At 46.1% G+C, this 22,033-nt stretch overlaps 1 protein-coding gene across 1 annotated transcript; it reads left to right on the forward strand.

Annotated features, from left to right (window-relative positions):
* The first annotated feature begins 1,750 nt into the window (after positions 1-1,750).
* On the forward strand, positions 1,751-20,617 carry Eif2d (eukaryotic translation initiation factor 2D). The gene is made up of 15 exons (XM_090341311.1): positions 1,751-1,932; positions 2,249-2,439; positions 4,496-4,579; positions 5,336-5,426; positions 9,472-9,579; positions 10,150-10,406; positions 10,876-10,993; positions 11,549-11,594; positions 11,980-12,083; positions 12,224-12,373; positions 12,714-12,803; positions 15,252-15,347; positions 16,830-16,950; positions 18,624-18,798; positions 20,464-20,617. Exons 1-15 carry the CDS (start codon positions 1,877-1,879, stop codon positions 20,532-20,534), a joined length of 1,758 nt encoding a protein of 585 aa, XP_090197437.1. The 5' UTR covers positions 1,751-1,876; the 3' UTR covers positions 20,535-20,617.
* The last annotated feature ends 1,416 nt before the right edge of the window (positions 20,618-22,033 follow it).

Consider the following 22,033-nt stretch of genomic DNA (forward strand, 5'->3'; position numbering starts at 1 on the left):
AAGAGGTTGAGATTTGAGGACTACAGCTGGAAGCCAGCCTAAACAGGAAAGACTGAGACAAGTCTTATCTCCAACTAACCACCAAAAAGCTGGAGCCATGGTTCAAGGAGTAGAGCACCAGCTTTGTGTGAAAAATCTAAGGTACAATACCTAGGCCCTGAGTTCAAGCCCTAGTAATAGCATAAAAAAGAAAATTAAGTTTTGAGATTTAGTTATATAATATAGATGCAATTTCTTTTTTTCTAAGCTTATCTTTTCAATAAGTTAACATTAATTTTTTTCTTTATTGTATTCATGCAATTAGTAAATAAAAATGGTATCTACTTGCTATTTGCAATCTGTTGTTTTAAAATACTTATATACATATATGTGTGTGTTTGTATTGGGATAGTTAAATTGAAGTGATTAATATTGTTAGTTCCCATACTTATTGGGAGGGGGTGTTAAGGACACTTCAAATTTGTCTTTTGAAGAGTTGAGTTTATTAATTTTCACCAACTCTAATTTATCATCATTTATTTTTATATATCATGCTTATTGTGTCATTCCTAAGACATTTTTGCATAACATAGAGCCACAAACATTTTCTCAATTTTTAAAAATAAGTTTCACGATTTGTATTTTCTATTTAGGTCAACAATCTTTTAAATTCTCATTTGAATAGGATGTGAGGTGAGCATCTCTATTAGTCAGACTTCTTGTCACGGTGACAAATTCTTAAAATAAAAGCAATTTGATGGGAAGAAACATTAATGTTGAGGCACAGTGTCAATAAGGTGCAGTCCAAGGTTGACTGGCTCAGGGCCAGGGGGAAAGCTGAGCGTCACTGCAGAAGGGCACAGGCAGAGGAAAAGGAGATATCTGTCATGACCCAGCAACAGAGAAAGAAAGGGGAAGGAGCCTGGGGCCCTCCGTGACCCACTTCCTCTACACAGGGAGCCCGTGGACACATTTTCTATTCGTGTGAGCACGGAAGCAAGTTTGTTCCTTGGCTGTTATAATGAATGGGTGGTTTACAGGAGGGTTCATTAGGTGTTACACACACTGTCTTTGGACAAAGGGTATGGTGCCATTTGGAATAGTTTCCCTGACCCCTGAAGATCCTCTGGCTTCTTCCTGTCAACCGCTAATGATGCTTGAGGCTTATAATCAACCAGTCTTCTTCTCTAAGACATGTATACAATACTTTTCCTGGCTTGAAAGGGATATTATTCCCCCAAGCCACGTTCCTGGGCTCCTTATAGAGGCTTTCTCCACAGCTGAGCTCTAACAGAATGTGTGGGCCACAAATAGGAGTCTGGACAGCGTTTTCCTCTGGGGAGGAGGGACGGTTCCATAAATCCTTGGAGGTGTAGAAAATGGGGCTTGCAAGACATTGCAAGAGGCCTATCTTTGGATGACAATGCGGAGTAATGGTTCATGTAACGGGGCCCGTTTTAATGTGCACATTTTAATCAGATCTTACTATACAACATTTAATCTAGTAGGGATTAATCTCTATGCCCTACCTGTGTGATTGCATGGGGCAAATTTCAGACAAGATGGTCTCTTGACACTGAAGTCATGCCCCACAGGTAAACTGGAAGCCTGGGAGGAGACCCAGCTGTCCGGGCGAGGCAGCGCCGGCCTGTGAACTGCAGGTCCTCCACCCGCGTCAGTTCCGGGACTCGCCGCTAGGGGGCGGCAGCGACCTCCGCCGTCGCCGCGGCCTCCGAGCCCCGCCGCCTCGGTTTCCAGCCGGGATCTTTTCGCGATCGGGCCTCCAACATGGCCGCCCCCAGGGCTGCCGGCCGGAGGGGCGCCACGCGCTCCCTTTCCTGACAGTCCCTGGCTTTGCGTGTTCTCCCGGGTCTCTCCGGGTCTCCTCCCCGCAGACATGTTCGCCAAGGCCTTCCGGGTCAAGTCCAACACGGCCATCAAGGGGTCGGACAGGTGAGGGAAGAAGAGGAGCTTGTGTGCTGCGGCCATGAGGCCTCCCCACATCTCCAAGTCCCGGGGCGGGGGGGGGCAGGGACCCCGCGGGGCAGAGGGGCCGGCGAGCCCGGAGGGGAGCCCCGGATGCCCGGCGGGCACGTTCTGAGGCGATTGCGGGGAGGCCGGGCCGAGGACGCGTGGGGAGGGAAGGCGTCCTCACCCAGCCAGGCCTCGCGTGGCCTTCCCGGCTGGCGGGTGTGGCCCTGGGGACCTGGGTGCTGCGCGTGAGGGAAAGTGTCCAGGCCGAGCGGCCGGTGCTGCTGTGATCCTGCAGGAGGAAGCTGCGGGCGGACGTGACAGCGGCTTTCCCCACCCTGGGATCGGGCCAGGACCCAGAGTTCATCCCCGGGAAGGAAGAGCTCAGCATCGTCAGGCTGTACGCTCACCGAGGGGAGGCGGTGACGGTGTACGTGACCGGTGGTAACCCCATCCTCTTCGAACTGGAGAAGCATCTGTACCCCACAGGTAGGGCAGCAGGATGGAGGTGGCCCTGACTACCGTTTCCGTGTCTTCCGTTCATCTGCCTCTTCTGGATCGAATAGGATCTTCCAGGATCCCGAAGGATCTTTGCAGATCCATACAGTGTTCCTACAATTGGATCGTTTAAGACCAGAAACTGTTGTAGGAGTGAGGCCACAGTAGGAGTAGGGGGAAGAACAAACACACAGAGGGATACTTATAAAGGGATGTGTGTGTGTGTGTGTGTAAGCAGGGGGGTACAAGGGGGAGCAGTGGTGAGTTTACAGCTGGTTAACTATAGATAGGACCCAGTTTTATAAAGCATGGAATTTCAGGACATGAAAACTGTTCCTTACAACTAAATCTATGATAGGATTTTTTTTTTTAGGGGGGAGTGGGTCATGGGTGAGGTTTGAACTTGTCCCTGAGCTCTTCAGCTCAAGGCTACTGCCCTACCCTGAACCTGGGCACTGTCCCTGAGCTCTTCAGCTCAAGGATACCACCCTACCCTTGAGCCACAGCCCCACTTACTGTTTTCTAGTGGTCAATTAGAGTTGAGAGTCTCAGGTTCTTTTGTGCCAGGCTGGCTTTGAACCTTGATCCTCAGATCTCAGCCTCCTCGGTAGCTAGGATTACAGGCATGAGCCACTGCACCCAGCTACTTCTGACTTTTCTATGTATGTGGTACCACGGAATTGAACCCAGGTCTTCATGCATGCTAGGCAAGTACTCTATCACTAGGTCAACTCCTGGCCTTTTAGGGTTCTTTGCTGGCTTTCTGTGTCACTTTTTTTCCATAGCTGCTGACACCTACTTTGTCCCTTGGGGCTTTTTTTCCCCCACTAAAGTAGGCTGCAGCAGTGCCATATAGTTTCCCTTGGCCACTTGTTCCCTCTTCTTCCCCAGCCACCTCCCCTTCCCCAAGTCCCCACCATTCTCTGTTGTGTCTGAAGACAAATACCTCTTTCTAGCTGTATTGGGGTTCACAAACACTACTCTTTGAGCCATCATCCCCCCAGTACTTTAGTGTGTTTTTGTGCTTTTGCCCAGGCTGGCCTTGACTAAGATTTCCTTACCTCTGCTTTAAGAATAGCTGGGAGCTGGGATTATAGGTGTGTATACCACAAGTCAGCGAACACAGATTCTTTTTGACCTAAGCCCTTTACTGTTGATCTCTGTGGAAATAATAGAAATGATAAGTTTGAAAGCTGGGCGAAGGGGCTCACTCCTGTAATCCTAGCTACTCTAGAGACTGACATTGGGGGATCTCTGTCAAAGCCAGCCTGGGCACTACGGTCCATTAACTCTTACATCCAGTTAACCACTAGGACTGGGAAGTGGGGCTGAGGGAGAGTGGGAGTCTTGAGCTGTAGAGCTCAGGGACAACACCCAGGCCCAGGGGTAGGGCGGTAGCCTTGAGCCAAAAAGCACAGGGACTAGGGCCCAGGCCCAGAGTTCAAGCCCCACGACCCACCAAAAAAAAAAAAAGAAAGAAAGAAAAAGAAATGATAAGGATGAGAAAGTTTCCCAATTTCTTCTTTTTTTTCTTTTTGCCAGTCCCAGGGCTTGAACTCAGAGCCTGAGCACTGTCCTTGGACTTTCTCAAGGTTAGAGCTCTACCACTTGAGCCACAGCACCACTTCTGGCTTTTTCTGTGTATGTGGTACCAAGGAATCAAACCTGGGTCTTCATGTATACCTGGCAAGCACTCTACCATTAGGCCAAACTCCTGGCCCCAAGTGTCCCAATTTCTTACTAGCTGGCTTCCTGTTTTGGAGTCACTTGCTTCTAAGGTGGAAGCCCTGTTAGTTTTTTGCTCCCATATTTAATCCACTGTGGTCATTTTTCTGCACTGTGGCCATCTGCAGTCCAGATGGAACAGTAAGTGCCTCCCAGTCTCAAGTGAAACCCAAATCCTTGGGTTTCTGCTTTCTTCCCTTACAACCTTCTCTCTAGCTTTGAGTTGAGTTTATATTCTGTATTCAAACTAATGTTAGTGTTAGGCTTTGCCAGTTTCCTCATGGATTGACTTTGGTTGTGTTTCCTGGGTCTCTTTATACAGTGTACACACTCTGGTCCCATCCCGATCTTCTGCCCACCTTTACAACATGGCCTCTAGTCCTCGAAAAGCTGGTGGGAGGAGCAGGTAAGACGATTTTCCTGTATTCTGCTTATTGCTTGAAGTTACTTAGTAAGCACTGACTGAGTGGATAAATATGTCCATTTTCCGTGTTCACATTGGTTGAAAAAATGGAATTTGTACCCTTGGATGTTACACCTCTCACTTGACTAGTTTCCTGAGCTCTGGGCCTCTCTGACTCTGTTTTAAGCCGTGTATAAATGACATGAAAGTACTTGGGGACTACCAAATGCTATACATTTTCTTTGTCTTTCTTTTCTTTTTCATTTTGTTAGTCATAGGGCTTGAACTCAAGACCTGGGCACTGGCCCTGAACTCTTTTGCTCAAGGCTGGCACACAGTGCCAATTCTGGTTTTTGGCCAGTTAATTGGAGATAAGAGTCTTACAGCGACTTTTCTGCATGAACTGGCTTTAAAGTGCAATCCTCAGATCTCAGCCTCTTGAGTAGCTAGGATTTACAGACATGAGCCACTGGCACTGGGCCCAAATGCTGTACTTTCCAGTCAGTAAGCTGAATTTAGGAAAGTAACAGGATCATGATATGAGACATTCAGCTTGCTGCTGCTCCTTACTTTGACCATAAGCTCCCAAATGGGGAGGACTGACACTTGAATTGCCATTTTAAATTTTCATTGTGAAACCATACTTGACACTTAAGAATTTTTTTTTTTATTTTTTGGTCCTGTAAATGACTAAATGAAGTAAAACAAGTACTTGGGATAGAGGCTAACTGTAAGCTGTGATGCTTTTGTTTGCTGCAGATTTGATGCTGCCAGGGCTAGTGGTGCCCCCTGCTGGTCTGCCTCAGGTACAGAAGGGTGACCTCTGCGCCATTGCCTTGGTGGGGAACAGGTATTGTGTGCCAGGCCGCTGTGCCTTGGGGGGGAGAGGAGTTGCGTAGATAAAAGGGAGGTGGAAGGAAATTGTATATGGACAGCGGGTTGGAAGAAAAACTCAGGATCTTTGGGAAGAAGTGGGCCATTGTGGGATTGACAGCATGTGGAGTCCATCTAAGTTCCAGCTGAATGACAGTGAACTCATGAAGTGTCCATTCATCTGGGTTCAGGGTTTCTCCTATGGCTTTTTGTCTTTATTTACTTTTTTTTTTTTTTTTACAAGAGTCACATAGCTAGCATAGAGTTCTGTTATGTTTCTCCCTCCGCTTTTTCTGATGTAACAACTTATATAACTACATAATAACTACCACAGCTGAGGAGTCAATACTAGGATAGTGCTGTTAACTGAACTAGACAGTGTTTCCATCTCCACCCTTTCCCACTAGGGTTTTTGTTTTTTCCTTCCCATTCAAGGGCTGCTCTCTGGTTCCACCTCAGGTTTGGTCATTGTGACATCGAGCTTTCCTAACATTCCCTCAGCCTTTTTTTTGTCTTTCTTTACCTCCAGGCTTTTCCCCATCATTTACATAATCAATCATTATTATTATTATTATTATTATTATTATTATTACCACTTCTGGGGCCTGAACTTAGCATTGTCTTTGGGCTTTCTTAAAGCTAGAGTTCTACCACTTGAGCCACAGCACTACTTCTGGCTTTTTGTATGTATATGGTACTGAGGAATTGAATTCAGGTCTTCCTGCATGCTAGGCAAGCAGTCTACCACTAGGCTAAACTCTCAGACCTCATCCTTTTTATTTATTTATTTATTTATTTATTTTGCTAGTCCTGGGGCTTGAACTCAAGGGCCTGAGCATTGTCCTTGGGTTTTTCTCAAAGCTAGCACTCTACTACTTGAGCCACAGCACCACTTCTGGCCTTTTCTATATATGTGGTATGGAGAAATTGAACCCAGGCCCTCCAGATCTCATCTTTTATTTTTTGAGATAAGTTTATTGAGATAAGTTCACATAACAGAATTTCTTTGATTTCTTTGACTTTATATTTTTGTTGCTGTAGGGCTTGAATTCCAGGCTTGGGCACTGTCCTTGAGCTCTTTTGATTAAGGCTAGCACTTCCAATTTGAGCCACAGCTCTACTTCTGGTTTTCTGGTGGCCAGTTGAAGAGTTTCATAGACTTTCCTGCCCAGGCTAGCTTTGACCATGATTCTTAGCCTCCTTCCTAGCTAGGATTACAGGCATGAGCCACTAGCACCTGGCAATTTCTTTGATTTGAATGACTATATACTTTTTATTTTGTGCTGGGGGTGGAAGCTAGGGCTTCATGCTTGCTAGGTGAAGACATTATCACTAAGCTATACTTCCAGCCCCTATTCTTCTTTATTTTAAAAATCCGTTTTATAGGGTTGTTTTTTGTTCTTGGGGTTTTTTTTGTTGTTGTTGTTGGTCATGGGGCTTGAACTCTGGGCCTAGGTGCTGTCCCTGAGCTCTTCATCTCAAGGCTACCTCCCTACCTCTGGAGCCACAGTGCCACTTTTGGTTTTCTAGTGATTTAGAGTTTCACAGACTTTGGACTTTAGTGCCTGGGCTGGCTTTGAACCTCGATCCTCAGATCTCAGCCTCCTGAGTAGCTAGGATTACAGGCATGAGCCACTGCGCCCTGCAGTTTTCTGAAAAAATCAGGAAACCTCTCACTCAACAGTCCTGCCCTTCATTATCATTTTAATGTGTTGATGTGGTTCCTTACTGCTATTCTTCAGTCTGTGTGTACATGTGGATAAAAGTATATGATTTGAGATATATATTTAGAAATACAAGAAATCTTACTGTAACATACACATATATATCTTAATATAGTGTGGATGTCTTCCATGTCAGCACACAGATCTGTCTAATCTTGGTTGGTCATGGGGCTTGAACTCTGGGCTTGGGTACTGAATTCTTCAGCTCAAGGCAAGTAGAGCCACAGCACCACTTCTGGTTTGCTGGTGGTTAATTAGAGATGAGAGTCTCACAGATTTTCATGCCTAGGCTGGCTTTGAACTGCAGTCCTCAGATCTCAGCCTCCTGAGTAGCTAGGATTACAGGCATGAGTCACCAGCGCCTGTTTTTGTTTGTTTGTTTTCTCCAATCTTATAGCTTAAATTAGATGTTGTCCTTCACCTTCTTTTGCTTAAGGCTCTAACACTTGCACGATAGTTCCACTTCTAGTTTTTTTTTGTTATTTTATTGGAGATGAGAATCTAATGAACTTTCCTGCATGGACTGGCTTTGAGCTGCCATTCTCAGATCTCAGCCTTCTGAAAAGCTAGGAATAAAGGTGGAAGACACTGGTGCATTTTCTGTTTTTATCCCTTCCGTATACATGGAGATTATGTGTGCACTCACCAGCTCTGGCTATGATGGGCTAATTTCATTTGTGTCATCACTTGGTAATAAACAGGTCAGATAGTGGCAATGTAAACACAGATGGAGGGGCCAGAGTGATGCATCCTGGTCGCTGATAATCTGATGGTTGAGGTGGAAGCCCTTCGAAAATGATACCTAAATTTAGGGTGTGATAGACAAGTGGATCTGGGAGGCTTATTTATTTTATTTTTTATTGCTAGTCCTTGGGCTTTTTCAAGGCTAACACTCTACCACTTTGAGCTATAGCATCACTTCTGACTTATTATTATTATTATTATTATTATTATTATTTATTTATTTATTTATTTTTGATGGGTCATGGGGCTTGAACTCTGGGCCTAGGTGCTGTCCCTGAGCTCTTCAGCTCTAGGCTACCAGCCTACTCCTGGGCCTGGGCATTGTCCCTGAGCTCTTCAGCTCAAGGCTACCGCCCTACCCTTGAGCCAAACCCCACTTCCTGTTTTCTAGAGGTTAATTGGAGATAAGAGTCTCAGGTCCTTTTGTGCCCTGGTTGGCTTGAGCCATGATCCTAAGATCTCAGCATCCTGAGTAGTTAGGATTACAGGAGCCGCTGGTCGGCTATTTATTGTTTCTTTGAGAAAGAAGAAAAGAGAGGCTACTGTGGACATGAGAGGGGATCAGTATTTAAAGATCTTATTTTTGTTACTGATTTTCATTAAACCTTTGGAAATCAAGCAGTCAGACACCTTCCTTATTTACACATAGCAAAAACCACAATTGATAAGACTGTTTTTTTTTTTTTCCCCCAGTATTCTGTCTATCTACATAAACAATTATTTGACTACTCAATCTTGCCTTTAGAGCATATATAGGCAAGGGAGTTAAAAGTGGCTCATGACGGGGTAAGTGTCCAAGGGATTGCTAAGAACCGTCTGGATTTCTTGACCCACTTGCTGTTTGTGAGTGAGAAAAGAAAGGCTCCTCTTTTAAGAACAGGGCCAGATTCAATTTCTGTGGCAGGAACTGACCCAGAGGCATAGGAAAGTAGAGGTACCACATTGAGTAAAATTAATTTTAGTTCAGGTGCTGGGGACTTTGCCCTTTATTTTTTCCCTTGAGCCCAGGCTCGCTGTTTGGTGGGTCACCCATCCTGGTCAGTTACCAGTGCTGATCAGTTACCAGGAATATGCCTGCTTTGTCTGCATGGCAGCACCCCATTCTCAGATCCACAGTCACAGAGAACACCTCACAGTTGTGAAAAGCGTCCTGGGATCCTCTCTGCTTGACTCCAGGATTTACTGGTTCTGTTTTTCCTATGTTCCCTCAGCCTGATTGATGTCCCCTGAGCTTCCTTATAGGATGACCATGGCCTATGACTATGGAAAGGCTTTTCCAGTATCTGTTCAAGTCTTACCTGAGAATAATTGATAACCGAGATAAAGGCTGTATGTCAGAAGAGGAACTAATGACACAGAGGAATAGTACTTGGCCAAGGGATGTTTAACAGTCATATTCACAGGGAATCTGAAGGAAGTTGAGTTCAGTTTTGTGATATACATGATGTCAGACTGGGGGCTGTGGTGTCTGTCTGTGGGAGGAAGGAGGGTATATGAACACGTGCCCACCCAATGCAGATGTTGCTTGATCCTTGTCTCTGGCCTCCTTCCCAGAGCCCCAGTGGCGATTGGAGTGGCTGCCATGTCCACGGCTGAGATGCTGACTTCAGGCTTGAAGGGGAGGGGCTTCTCTGTGCTCCACACTTTTCAAGACTATCTGTGGTGGGTACTATGTGTCTTTTTACAGGGAGTGGGGAGGGCAGAATCTATGAGATTGCAGGTCCTGAAATGCCCAAGTACAGGTATTGATCCCAGCTGGCCCTAGACTTTTTGGAATTATAAATTATTTCTTCCTATCTGCACAAGCACAAGCAATCAGAGAATTTTGGTTATTGGTTAGGTGAGTTTTAGAATCACAAACCTGGAAGAAGACTTTTGTGATTCCATTTTTTAGTAGTAGTAGTAGTAGTAGTAGTAGTGTGTGTGTGTGTGTGTGTCTGTGTGTGTCTGTGTCTATGTACCCGCCTACATGCTGGTACTGGGATTTAAATTCAAGGTTTCTCTTGGCTTTCTTGTTTATGGCTGGTGTTCTATTACTAAAACCACATCTCCAGGCCAGCCTTTTGCTGGTTCAATGGAGACGGAGCCTCACAGACTTTCTTCCTGTTTTAGAACCTCGGTCCTCCAGGTCTTAGCATCCTCAGAAGCTAGGATTATAGGCCAGGTCTTCCTGGCCAGGGTGGAAGAGTGCTGTAGCTGCTACTGAGTGTTTCTGATGTGAGATTCTTCCAGGCGGTCTGGAGACAAGTCCTCCCCACCTTCCATTGTTCCATTGGTACCGGATCCTGCAGATCTCAAGGAAGAGAAGGTGGACCCCACCCTGCAGGGGGAGCTGAGGGCCCTGGCCCTGGAAGGAGAGGAGGAGAAGGAGGAGGAGAATGGGGAGGTTCTGCAGGCAGGTGAGGAGACATCCCCACCAGAAGTCTCAGAAGATTCCAGCAGCACTGGGCCCCTGAGCCAAGACTGCACAGACAGCAAATCCCTTCAAGGTATGGCTCTGGGAGTAGAAGGCCTACCCTCCTCTCTGACTGGAGTGGAACTGAAGCTCTGGGAGAGGTGAGGAACTGGGAGAGGAGAACCCTTATTTCCGGTGAGGGAGGTGCAGCGCCTGTGATGTCATGACTCAGTCCCTTCTACATAAGTCACAGCTCCCCTGGGGCCCATATGCCCTGGCACTGGACTTTTTCTCACCCCAGGGTCCCCTGCGGTTCTCCCGGCTCTGACTTTTTGGGTGAATGTTCCTGGCCTGGCAGGGCTTTGTGGCTTGACCCCCAGCCCTCGTTATGAGCTAAATGCTCAAGAGTCAGGAATGGGGTGCCATTCTGAGCCATGGGGTGAAGTGGGGACTGAGTTGCATGAGAGGCAGAGGGTGTGGGGGGGCGGGGCGGGGGGGTTCTTGTACCCACTAAGCATCCCACATCCCTCAGGAAAGGTGTGTTTTTTATCTCTTCCTTGCAGAGCAAATGGATGACCTGTTAGAGCAGTGCTTCTTGCAGGCTCTGAAGTGCCGAGTCAGGAAGGCTGACCTCCCTTTACTCAGCAGCACTCTCCTGGGAAGCCACATGTTCTCCTGCTGGTATGGAGGACAGAGGGCAGCAGTATTCTATGTAATGAGCCAGAAGAATGTCAGCATTTTAGGTTTCACACATCACACAGCATCTGTAGCACACCTTCCTGTGGTGCTGGTGCTGTTGTGTGTGCAGGTGGCCACAGACAACAGCTGTATGGGGGCGCAGGGGGTGGGGGGGACCTCCGGGGTTGTTCACCTTGAAGTGGACCTTTGAAGCCACGGATGGTTTTCTGGTTTGAGAGGAGTCTAGAGTTACAGCTAATATAGTAGTCACTAGATATATGTGACCAATCTAATTTAAGTTAGTTAGTGCAAATAAAGTTTAACTTCAAGTCCTTGCTCACAGGAGGCACATGTCAAGTGCTTAGTGGACAACACAGACAGATATGCCTTCACCAGAAGTGTGCTGACTGGTGACTTGAGAACCTGTCCTGGGTATCCTTCTCTGATGGCACTAGTGGGCAAAGATTCCTGGAAGATAGGAGCAGTCAGAGGAAAGGTCCCCTCCCCGCCTCTGCCCCTGCCTTGTTGGTTTGACTTGCTTTTTCCATCTGCCCTCAGCCCTGAAGGACAACAACTGGACATAAAGAAATCAAGCTACAAAAAGGTAAGACCAGGCAATAGCCACATGGCCACACAGAGTGGTGTAGCCAGAATGGCAGCTGGAAGCCTGGACCATAGGGCTCAGACTAGAATTCAGATTTTTAGGAGCTGGCTGGGTGCCTGGGGTTCATCCTGTAACACCAGACTGAGATCTGAGGATCATGGTTTTAATCCAGACTAAAGGATTCTCATCTCCAATTAACAAGCAGAAAGCCAGTAAACTTGTGGCTTAAGTGGTAGACTGGCAGCCTTAAGCAAAAAAGAGCTGGTACTGCAAAAGATTTTTATCTTTAAATTATATTTTATTGTTGGGATAATATATAGAGGGATTATAGTTACAGTCCTCAGGTAATGGGTACATTACTTCTACTCTGGTCTCTCTCCTCTAGCTCTCTAAGTTCCTGCAGCACATGCAGCAGGAGCAGATTATCCAGGTGAAGGAACTGAGCAAGGGGGTTGAGAGCATCGTGGCTGTGGACTGGAAGCACCCCAGGTAAGTGAGGGGTGTGGCCACCTCACACTGTGGGCGTGGTCATTGTGGCCCATAGGTATCTGGGCCACAGATGGGCCTACTGAGAGGCGTTAGTATGAAATGTGTGTTTTGTTTTTTTCTTTCCTCCTGCTGCGTTTTAGGATCACATCTTTCATTACACCTGAGCCCTCCCCGAGCAACTCGGCTGTTCAGGAGGGTGTCAAGGAACAGCCGTATCAGCCTCCAGATATAAAACCCCTCTACTGTGTCCCAGCCAGCATGGCCCCACTCTTCCAGGAGTCTGGCCACAAGTGAGTGTGGGGAGAGCAGCCCTGCTCTGCCCCCATGGTGTTTGTTCGGGCCCACGCTTCCTCTCCTGTACCTGGAGTAGTGCTCCTGGCACTGCTGGAGTCTGTCAGCCCCTGAGGCCCCCTTTCTGAGTCCAGCTTCCAGCCTCCTTCCCCAGGACATTTCTCTGGATAAGCTCAGGATTAGCTGTCTTCTTTCTAGCTATTCTTCGCACAGTCCTAGGGCTTCACCCACACAGGGAAAAGACAGTAGAGGTCGGAAGCCAAGGACGATGGGGCTGTGAGTGGGTATTTGCAGCTTGCCGCCTGGCAGTCTCGGTAACCCGGGTCCCCTCTCTCCTAGGAAGGGGAGCGCTCTGGAGGGTGGCGAGGTCCGAGCCATCATCATTGACTATGCCAAGAAAAATGACCTGGTTGATGCAAACAACAAAAAGTAAGTGCAGGATGGGGTGGGAGTGTGGTGAGGCCGTCCTTCCTCTGGGGCGCAGGCGCTGTGGGGAGGGCGCCCGGTGTGGAGTGGAAAGTCCCAGTATCATAGGAACAAGCCAGGCTGTGCTTCCAAATGGTGGCCGTGAGCATCCAGAGGAACTGGACAGGGTCTTTAGGTTCGTAAGTGCAGGGGGCATTGATGTCACCAAGTGAGCAGGTCACACATGGCCCCCATGATCTTCAAGTGCAGATAGTGGGAACCTTCTAGTAATTCTTTTCCTTCCTTTTTTCTTTCTTCCTTCCTTCCTTCCTTCCTTCCTTCCTTCCTTCCTTCCTTCCTTCCTTCTTTTTCCTTTGTTTTTTTTGAGGGGTCAGGTATGGTATGATTTTCTCTTCTTTGTTTCCCGTTCTCCCCCCCACCCCCAACCTCCCCTTCCAGGGAATGCTACAGAGGTTTATGCTCAGGGCTTTGCTTTTGCTAGACAAGAGCTCTACCACTTGACCTATGGTCGTTTTCTTTTTACTTTAGTTATATTTTGGGTTTTTTGCTCAGTCAGGCTGGATTGTCATCATCCTACTTATGGCTTCTGTGTCTGGATTACAGATGTGTACCACCTCGCCTAGCTTTTCTGTTGAGCTTCAGCTTCTTGCCCAGCCTGGCCACAGACTTTGACCTTCCTATTTGCGGCCTCCTCTGGGATTATGGATATGAGCCACAACATCCAGCTGAATTATTTTCTTAATAACTGGACATAGGGGGCTGAGAGTTTGGCCTAGAGGTAGAATGCTTGCCTAGCATTTATGAAATCCTGGGTTCAATTCCTCGGTACCACTTATACAGAAAAAGCCAGCAGTGGTGCTGTAGCTCAAGTAGTAGAATACCAGCCTTGAGAATGCCCAAGGACAGTGCTCAGGCCTTGAGTTCAAGCCCCCAGACTGGCAGCCCTCCCGCCCCCCTCAAAAGCACACACAGACCCACACAGACACACAGACACACACACACAGACACACACACACACACACACACACACACACACAAACTGGACTCAGATGATCTACCAGTTGAAAAGCTGGTAATTTAGAAAGATACCCTTGTGACAAAAAAAAGTGAGATTCATAGTCTAATCTACTACCCCGTCCCATACACTTCTCTTTTTCTTTTCTTTTATTGTCAGGGTAATGTATAGAGGGGTTACAGTTACATTCGTCAGGTAGTGGGTATATTACTTCTCGTACATTAATAGCCCTTCTCATGTTTTTGTCCCAGTTTCCCATCCTCAGCTCTCTCCCAGTCATCTTGTTTTCCCCCTTCCCTTCCCTATTTCAAGTAAACAAATAAACGTATAAATAATATACCAGGTAACAAAGTCAGATACAGTAACCACATGAAATTAACCATAAGGGGAAAAAAAGAGAAAAGATAAAATATAGTACATTAAGAATCACAAAGATAAACCTCATTTCATTTAGTCTCATCCTATATGACCATATGTACATAGCTTTTGAGCTATTGCCACACACTTCTTTTTTGGTAATGCTGGAGATCAAACCCAGGGCCGTATGCAAGCAAAGCAAGCACTCTGCCTAAGTTACAGCCCTAGTCCTTGGTTTTTGAGACAGGATCTCATTTCACTATGTAGCTCTGCATAGCCTTGAACTTGTAGCTTAGACTGGCCTCCAACTCATGATCTGCTCACCTTGGTGTCCTGAGTGCTGGGATTGTACATATGGGCCATTACAACTGGCTTGCCCCCCCACCCCTTTTTTAATGTTTGTATTTGTTTATTTATTATCTTTTAAGTATTTACACAAAGGAGTGGTCATACAACAAATTGCTTTATGGATACACCGCATCTTTATTGACGTCACTCCTTTCAACATTTCACTAGTCCTTCCTCTCACCTTTTTTAACTTTTAGAATATCCATTGGCTTTTGGACTCAATTCTCCCCACTTCTCTTCATTCATACACCTGTTTTCTCTTGACTCCAGGCCCACTTTTCAAGTACCTGTTTTATTTTGAATTATTCCTGATTTTGTGGTGCTAGGGATGGAATCCAGAGCTAGTTACACTGCCACTGAACCGCACACTATTTATGGGGAGTATGTGAAGGTTCAGTATATGAATACGTGTGTCCAGTGATCAGGTTGGGGACTTAATCCTGATGTTCCCATTTCTTGTCAGCCTTCCTTGCTGGCCGAGTAAAAGTCTGGAATGCTATAATAACATGGTTACCAATGGAACGGAGCCAAGAGTCCTGGTGTTGGGATCTGGCCCATCCCACCTTTTCCCATGTTTCCCATCTCCACAAGGGGGTCCATGGATGCTGGTTCACAGTGGCACCTGATCCTGAGAAACTGAAAAGGTGACACAGAGGTGAATCCAAAATCACCTCTTGGTTCAGAAAGGTTGAATCTTAGATTTCCTTAATGCTATTTCTTTCTCTTTATAGTCTGGTGAAATTGGATCCCATCCTTTCTGACTGCATTTTGGAAAAGAATGAACAGCACACAGTCATGACACTTCCATGGGACAGTCTCCTAAGCAGGTAACCAGGACTGGCAGGCTCTTTCTAGCTTTTCTGCCTCCTTTCCTTAATTGAACTTTCAAGTCATCACTGTCTTAGTCTGCAAGTTTCTTTCTGCATGTCAATGTATATAAACACAGACTTGAGTAATCCTGATGCATTAAAGTCTTTAGGACAATTTGAATAAGCATAATATAGGAGAATTTGAGAGGAGGAAAGAAAGGAACATTAATGTATAAGACTTTTTTCTTTTTTGTTTGTTGATTATGGGGCTTGAATGGAACATTAAGAACTTTTCAGCAGGGTGTGGTAGTACATGCTTGTAATAGTAGGTTGAGGTAGAGCGATTGTGAGTTTGAGGCTAGCCTGGTCTGTCTAGTAACTTCTAATCTTTGCTCAAAAAATGGTTAAAACAGATTGGGAGTGTAGCCTAGTGGTAGAATGCTTGCCTCGCATGTACGAAAACCCGGGTTCAATTCCTCGGTACCACAAACATAGAAATAAGCCGGAAGTGGTGCTGAGGCTCTAGTGGTAGAGCTCTAGCCTTGAGAAAGCCCAAGGACAGTGCTCAGGCCCTGAGCTCAAGCCCAGGACTGGCAAAACAAACAAAAAAAACCCTGTAAGTAAGTTTTTGCATGTAATCCTAGCTACTCAAGAGCCTGAGATCTAAGGATTTTGGTTTGAAGCCAGCCTAGGCAGGAAAATCCATGAGATTCTTATCTCCAATTAACTACTACCCCCCCCACCCAGAAGTGAAGCTGTGGCTCAAGTTATAGATCAGTGTCCTTGAGCAAAACTCAAGGACAGCATCCACGCCCTGGACTCAATCCTTAGTACTGATGCATATGCATGGACATGCACATACAAGTACACACACACACACACACACACACACACACACACACACAAATATTAAGTTCATAAAGAGAAACAAAAGAGGGTTAGGGGGAATTGTTTTAAAGTGTGCAAAGAAAAGATTATTTTCTGCAGAAATATAAGTGAAGATTATTTGTTTCAAGAATCAGGCAAACGCAGCTCATGGCCAAATCTGACCTGCTAGGCCACCTATTTCTGTAAACAAGTTTTGTTGGAACACAGCCTCACCCATTTAAGTATCATCTGTATTGTCTGTGGAATGCTTTTTGCTACAATGGCAGAGTGGAATAGTTGTTGCAGGCCAGGTGGCCAGATTCCAAGCAAGGGCTCAGTCACTGATGTTCCTTCCCTGAATCAGTAGGCCTCAGGCCGTGGCTGCTTCCTGGGGTGCCTTAACAAACACATAGGCCTGGTGTGGTGCTGATTGGACTATCTGGGTGTAGCCCCTCAATGATCTAAATGGTTGTAATGTGTAGCCAGGTTGCCAACCACCGTTTCTAGGCAGCGTACCTAGTACAGGCCAAGGGATGGTTCAGCCTCTGGAGTCAGCCTACACTGGGAATAGGGCATGAAAAAATGGTTGTGTTGCTTCTGGTATTTCCTAACTCAGAACTGTTGTTATTCCAGGTGTTTGGAAAAACTGCAGCCTGCCTATCAAGTGACCTTTCCTGGACAAGAGCCTATTGTGAAGAAAGGGAAAATCTGTCCTATTGACATCACCCTGGCACAGCGGGCTTATAATAAAAAGGTAACTTTAAAAACACTAGTGGGAAGTGGTGCTGTGCCTCAAGGGGTAGGGCAATAGCTTTGAGCTGAAGGGCTCAGAGACAATGCCAAGGCCCAGAGTTCAAGTCCCACTACCGACAAAAGCAACAAGAAAAAACCCCACATACAGTGTTTGAGGATAGTGAATGACTTAATGTCCCTTGAAATTCTAGTTTTCTTAATATGGTTGGAGAATTTTAGATTTGCTTTCAACACTTCAGGGATTTTTTTTTTTTTTTTTTGAAATATGCATGCTTATAAAGCCTGGAGTGGGCCTGGAGAAAGCAGGTAGACCTGACTCCTCCCACAATTCATTCTTGGCCTCCTAGGATTTTGTGCTTGGGGATTTGCTAGTGCCTGTTTCTAACAGTAAACAAGATCTTATTTTTGCCTCTTTTCCCTTATTACTATATTATAGGTGCTCGGCTCTTAACATTCTTTTTACCTTTTGGGTGTTGCTCAGTGAAAATAGCTGAAGGAACCCAGTTTGTTTATTTTGGCAACACAAAATTGTAATATGTGGAAAACTGTTTCCTGCAAAAGAGTACCCTTCTGGAAGCCTGGAGAAGATAGACTGCCTTAATGGGTAGAAATTGCAAAAAGTCAGACTTGGGTTCACAGTTGAAAACTTCCCTGTAGTCTCAGGTTATAAGCATGGGCTTTGGGATCAAATATGGAATCAGAACTGTCTTTGCCTTGCTTCGTGACCTTGAGCAAGTCACTCAGACTCTACAAGGGCCAAGTAAAGGAAGAGTCTTGAGGTGACCACATAGAATAGTGCTTGGGAAACAAGCGATGATGGTGAATGGGAACTGGCCATGACAACCTTGATTGACAATCATTATGAGCTAGGTATTCTATTTAACGATTTTATGTGTATTAGTTTAAACCCAAGTTTTCTGTGATTAGTGGTGATTAGAACACACCCAAATTGAAATTGGTGTGTCATAAAATAGTGAGTTATTTTCTGAAGGTAGACAAGCAAAGATCAGGTGGGGGAGATGCAGGGGGGGGCGGGATCAAGCGTGAGGGCGTGGCTCCCTGGTGGGAGTAACTCATTCTGAGACACTGTCTTCCAAGTCTAAGGTTTTGGGAACTTCTGGAGACTTTGTTGCTAGCATGCCTCTCCCACCCATCCTGATAGTGAAAAACCCTTCAAAAAATTTTTTAAACCATTTTTAGTCATGAGAAAAAGGTTTCAGAGGAATAAGATAATTGTTTTTTTTTTTTTTTTTCCAGTCCTGGGCCTTGAACTCAGGGCTCTTGGGCTTTCTCAAGGCTAGAGCTCTACCACTTGAGCCACAGCACCCACTTCTGGCTTTTTTTCTGTGTATGTGGTACCAAGGAATCGAACCTGGGTATTCCTGCATGCTAGGCCTGCACTCTTAACCATTACATCAAACTCTAGACCCGTTAGTCATAGCCTTCTCATTGTGAACTTGATAATAGAAAAATGATTGTGTTGCTAACTACTGGATAGTAAGGAATTACTGTCAATTTATTTTAGAGGTTTTTTTTTTATCTTAAAAAATTGTATCTTTTAAAGATACACAGTAAAGAACTGGTAGAGGACATTCCTATAGTCAGCCCTCTGGTGGAGGAGAAGTGTCATCCTCACCCAGTATCACTGATGTCGCCCCCCCCCCCCATCCCCAGGTGACTGTGGTTCGGAACTTGGAGGCATATGGTCTGGATCCATGCTCAGTGGCTGCCATCCTCCAGCAGCGATGCCAGGCTAGCACCACTGTCACTCCTGCCCCCGGGGCTAAGGACAGCCTGCAGGTGCAGATCCAAGGGAACCAGGTGCACCACCTTGGCCGGCTGTTGCTTGGTGAGATCCCTCGGCATTGGGCTAGCTTAGTGAAGATCTTCCTGTAGACTTCCCCAGTTTAGGTATCATAATTCCCATATGCACATGTGTCTTCCAGTGGTCGACAGTGTGAAACGGATACACATTCAGAAGTGCATGTAACTTCATCTGAGTTTTGAACTTTTCCTGGGCTGGCTGTGGGCTGTAGGGCTCCAGATGTTCACAGCAGCAGTAGTGTCCAGTTCCCATGTAATCATGGGTAAAGATCAGGTGCTACTGAGCTGACGTTCTCTGGTCAGCTGTATTGTGCGCATCTCCAGCCTGCTCAGCTTGCAGTTCACTGTGCATTATGGACTGTAATTCCAGCATGCATCCAGGAACATTGCTAATGAACATACATTGTCCAGTTTGTTTACAGCAGCTGGCAGGAGGTGGAACCAAGGCCTAAACCACATTTCGAGCCCCATTCTCTTCCAAAGACAGTGCTGTCTCCATTGTACATACTATCCATTTTCTTTCTAGTCCTCCTTTTCTAGAAAACACTCATGGAGCATCCTGACACTGTGTCAGGCACATCAGGGGCTTCGGGCAGCTTCTCTAATCACAGCAATGCTTGACTGTTGCCTGTTTAGCAAATGAGGAGAATGATGTCCAGAAAGGCTCAATACCTTGTCTGGAGCTCCCCCAGCTCTTAACTGACCTGTGGGCTCAGAACCACCTTCTTTTCCAGCCTCCATTCTTCCTACTCACTGTGGGTCACCAGCATGCAGACCGTCCTCAGTTCAAACCCTGCCCACAGCTCTGCCTGAGTCAGCTTTCTAAAACAAATATGATGTGATCACTCCTCTCTAAAAAGCTCTTTATGTCGCTTCAGTGCCTTCAGAATAAGCTCAGTAAACAAACCTCTCCCAGCTTCCCACATTCCATCCCAGCCCCAGCCCCAGCCCCAATGCTTTCTTCCTTTTCCCCAAATACACCAGGTGTATCCCTCTCATCTGCTTTCATCTAGCTGTTGCTTCCCACACCCACATCTGTTCTCCGAGGCTTACTCTTTCAGCTCAGGGTTCATGGCTCCATTTAGTAAGTGAGCATCTTAAAAATTGCTAATGATACACTTTCAATTGTGTTTATGCTTCTAGTTCATGTCTGCAGCATAGTTGATTCTCTTCTGATGTCCAAAATTCTTGCTAGGCTGAGCCCCTCAGGCAAAGACTCACCTGTTCCCCCACTGTTTTATCCTCAAGGCCTGCTAACTCAGTAGATCAGTTTTATGGCTGGTGGCAGACCCCAGTTTACATCCAGAGTTGAGTCCCTTTATATGGGACAGAGAGAACAGGAAGATGGATGAGCACAAAAGTGAGCAAAGACACAGGCCTTCTCCTTGCTGCTACCCCGAGAACCTGGAATGTAGCTAGCTGTGTGGACATGAGCGCCGTGCACTCTTCTGCCCATGGTCCATCCCAGAAGGCATCCCCAGAATATGAGCTGGAGCCAGATGCAGGGGAGTAGATCACCATTGAGAGTTGGAACAGAGCCTGGATAGTGAGAAAGGGCTCATTGGGGCTGGTAGGGTAGGACGGTGAGCAGGGCTGGAGGAGTAACAACCTGACACAGGGCAAGTGAGGGAGGGGCAATCAGCGAGCCAGACCAAGCCCCACTGAGTACTTGATGATTTTTGGATTTCAGAAGAGTATCGGCTCCCTCGAAAACACATCCAAGGCCTAGAAAAGGCCCCTAAACCTGGCAAGAGGAAGTGACACATCCTTGTTGGTTGCGGTGGACCAGCTGGTAATTTATATGAGCATTGTCAGCTTTTACAAATAAATCCTTTAATTCTGTACCCAAAGGTTTTATTCCCATCTGTTTACACTTCTCACGTTTCCTCTACTTAGTGAAAAAGGTACTAATTTCTGAAGTCGGAAGCTTTTGAAATGGACAGGAGAGGCCAACACACAGTGCCTTTCCCTTTATGTGGCTTTAGGGACTAGGCCCTCCCCTGCTGTCAAGGCAAGCTGACCCATTCAGTTCAGGCGGGACCTTCCTGCTGTTTAGAGTCTCTATCTCATACTTCACAGCCTCCAGCTCATCTGTTCCCACCATTGGATTGACTTCCTGGTCTCCAAAACAGTCCCTTCTCATCTCTAAAGAATTAGTCATACACGGGCCGGGAGCATGGCCTAGTGGTAGAGTACTTGCTTAGCATGTGTGAAGCCCTGGGTTCAGTTCCTCAGTACCACATACACAGAAAAAGCCAGAAGTGGTGCTGAGGCTCAAGTGGTAGAGCACTAGCCTTAAGATTGTCCCAGGACAGTGCTCAGGAGCTGAGTTCAAGCCCTAGAATTGGCAAAAAAAAAAAAAAATCAGTTATATAGAAAACAGAACCCAACTGTTCTCTGTTATCAGTTAAGATAACAGACACACTGGTGGCTCATGCCTATAATCCTAGCTATTCGGGAGGATAAGATCTGAGGATCATGGTTTGAAGCCAGCCCTGGCAGGAAAACCCATGAGACTCCTCTCTCCAGTTAACCACCAGAAAACTGGAAGTGGTACATGGCTCAAAGTACTTAGAGCACTAGCCTTGAGCAAAAGAGCTCCGGGACAGCATCCAGGTTCCAAGTTCAAGTCTCAAAGCACACAAGGAAAAAAAAAATTGTTCATGAAGTAATGTACCTTCTATCTGGTGAATATAACTGTAACCCTTCTATTAATTACAATAAAAAAAATTTTAAAAAGTAACAGAAGAAAGAACTACTGACTCTACATTTATTATTGTAGAATTTCTGCTAGGTAGACGGAACACACAGCACAGAAGGCCATAGGCTTCTGCATGATCCAGATTTCTCCCCGGTTTAACAGTTTATCACAGTTACTATGATAGGTTTTTTTTTTTTTTTGCCAGTCCTGGGCTTGGGCTCAAGGCCTGAGCACTGTCATTGGACTTTCTCAAGGTTAGAGCTCTACCACTTGAGCCTCAGCACCACTTCTGGCTTTTTGCTACGTATGTGGTACCAAGGAATCGAACCCGGGTCTTCGTGCATGCTAGGCAAGCACTCTACCACTAGGCCAAACTCCCGGCCCACTGTGATAGTTTTTAGCCCCAGTGAAGTCTTAGCTCCACCTTGTAAGCCTGGAGTTCACAGGCCCTGCCTTCAGTCTTCAGGTCTGTGTACTCTGTGGTGCTGCATAAGATTCTGCAGGATCACTTCTCTAAGAAATAACCTGCGCTTTTGTCAAATTCTGATGAGATCACTGG

This window comes from Megascapheus bottae, chromosome 10 (genome assembly GCF_031878675.1).
Source record: "Megascapheus bottae isolate mThoBot1 chromosome 10, mThoBot2.hap1, whole genome shotgun sequence".
Lineage (NCBI taxonomy): Eukaryota > Metazoa > Chordata > Mammalia > Rodentia > Geomyidae > Megascapheus > Megascapheus bottae.

Coding starts and splice junctions, on each gene's coding strand:
- Eif2d (XM_090341311.1), top strand. CDS start 1,877: ATGTTCGCCAAGGCCTTCCGGGTCAAGTCCAACACGGCCATCAAGGGG. Junction 9,580..10,149: donor ACTTTTCAAGACTATCTGTG/GTGGGTACTATG, acceptor AGATTCTTCCAG/GCGGTCTGGAGACAAGTCCT. Junction 12,804..15,251: donor GTTGATGCAAACAACAAAAA/GTAAGTGCAGGA, acceptor TTCTCTTTATAG/TCTGGTGAAATTGGATCCCA.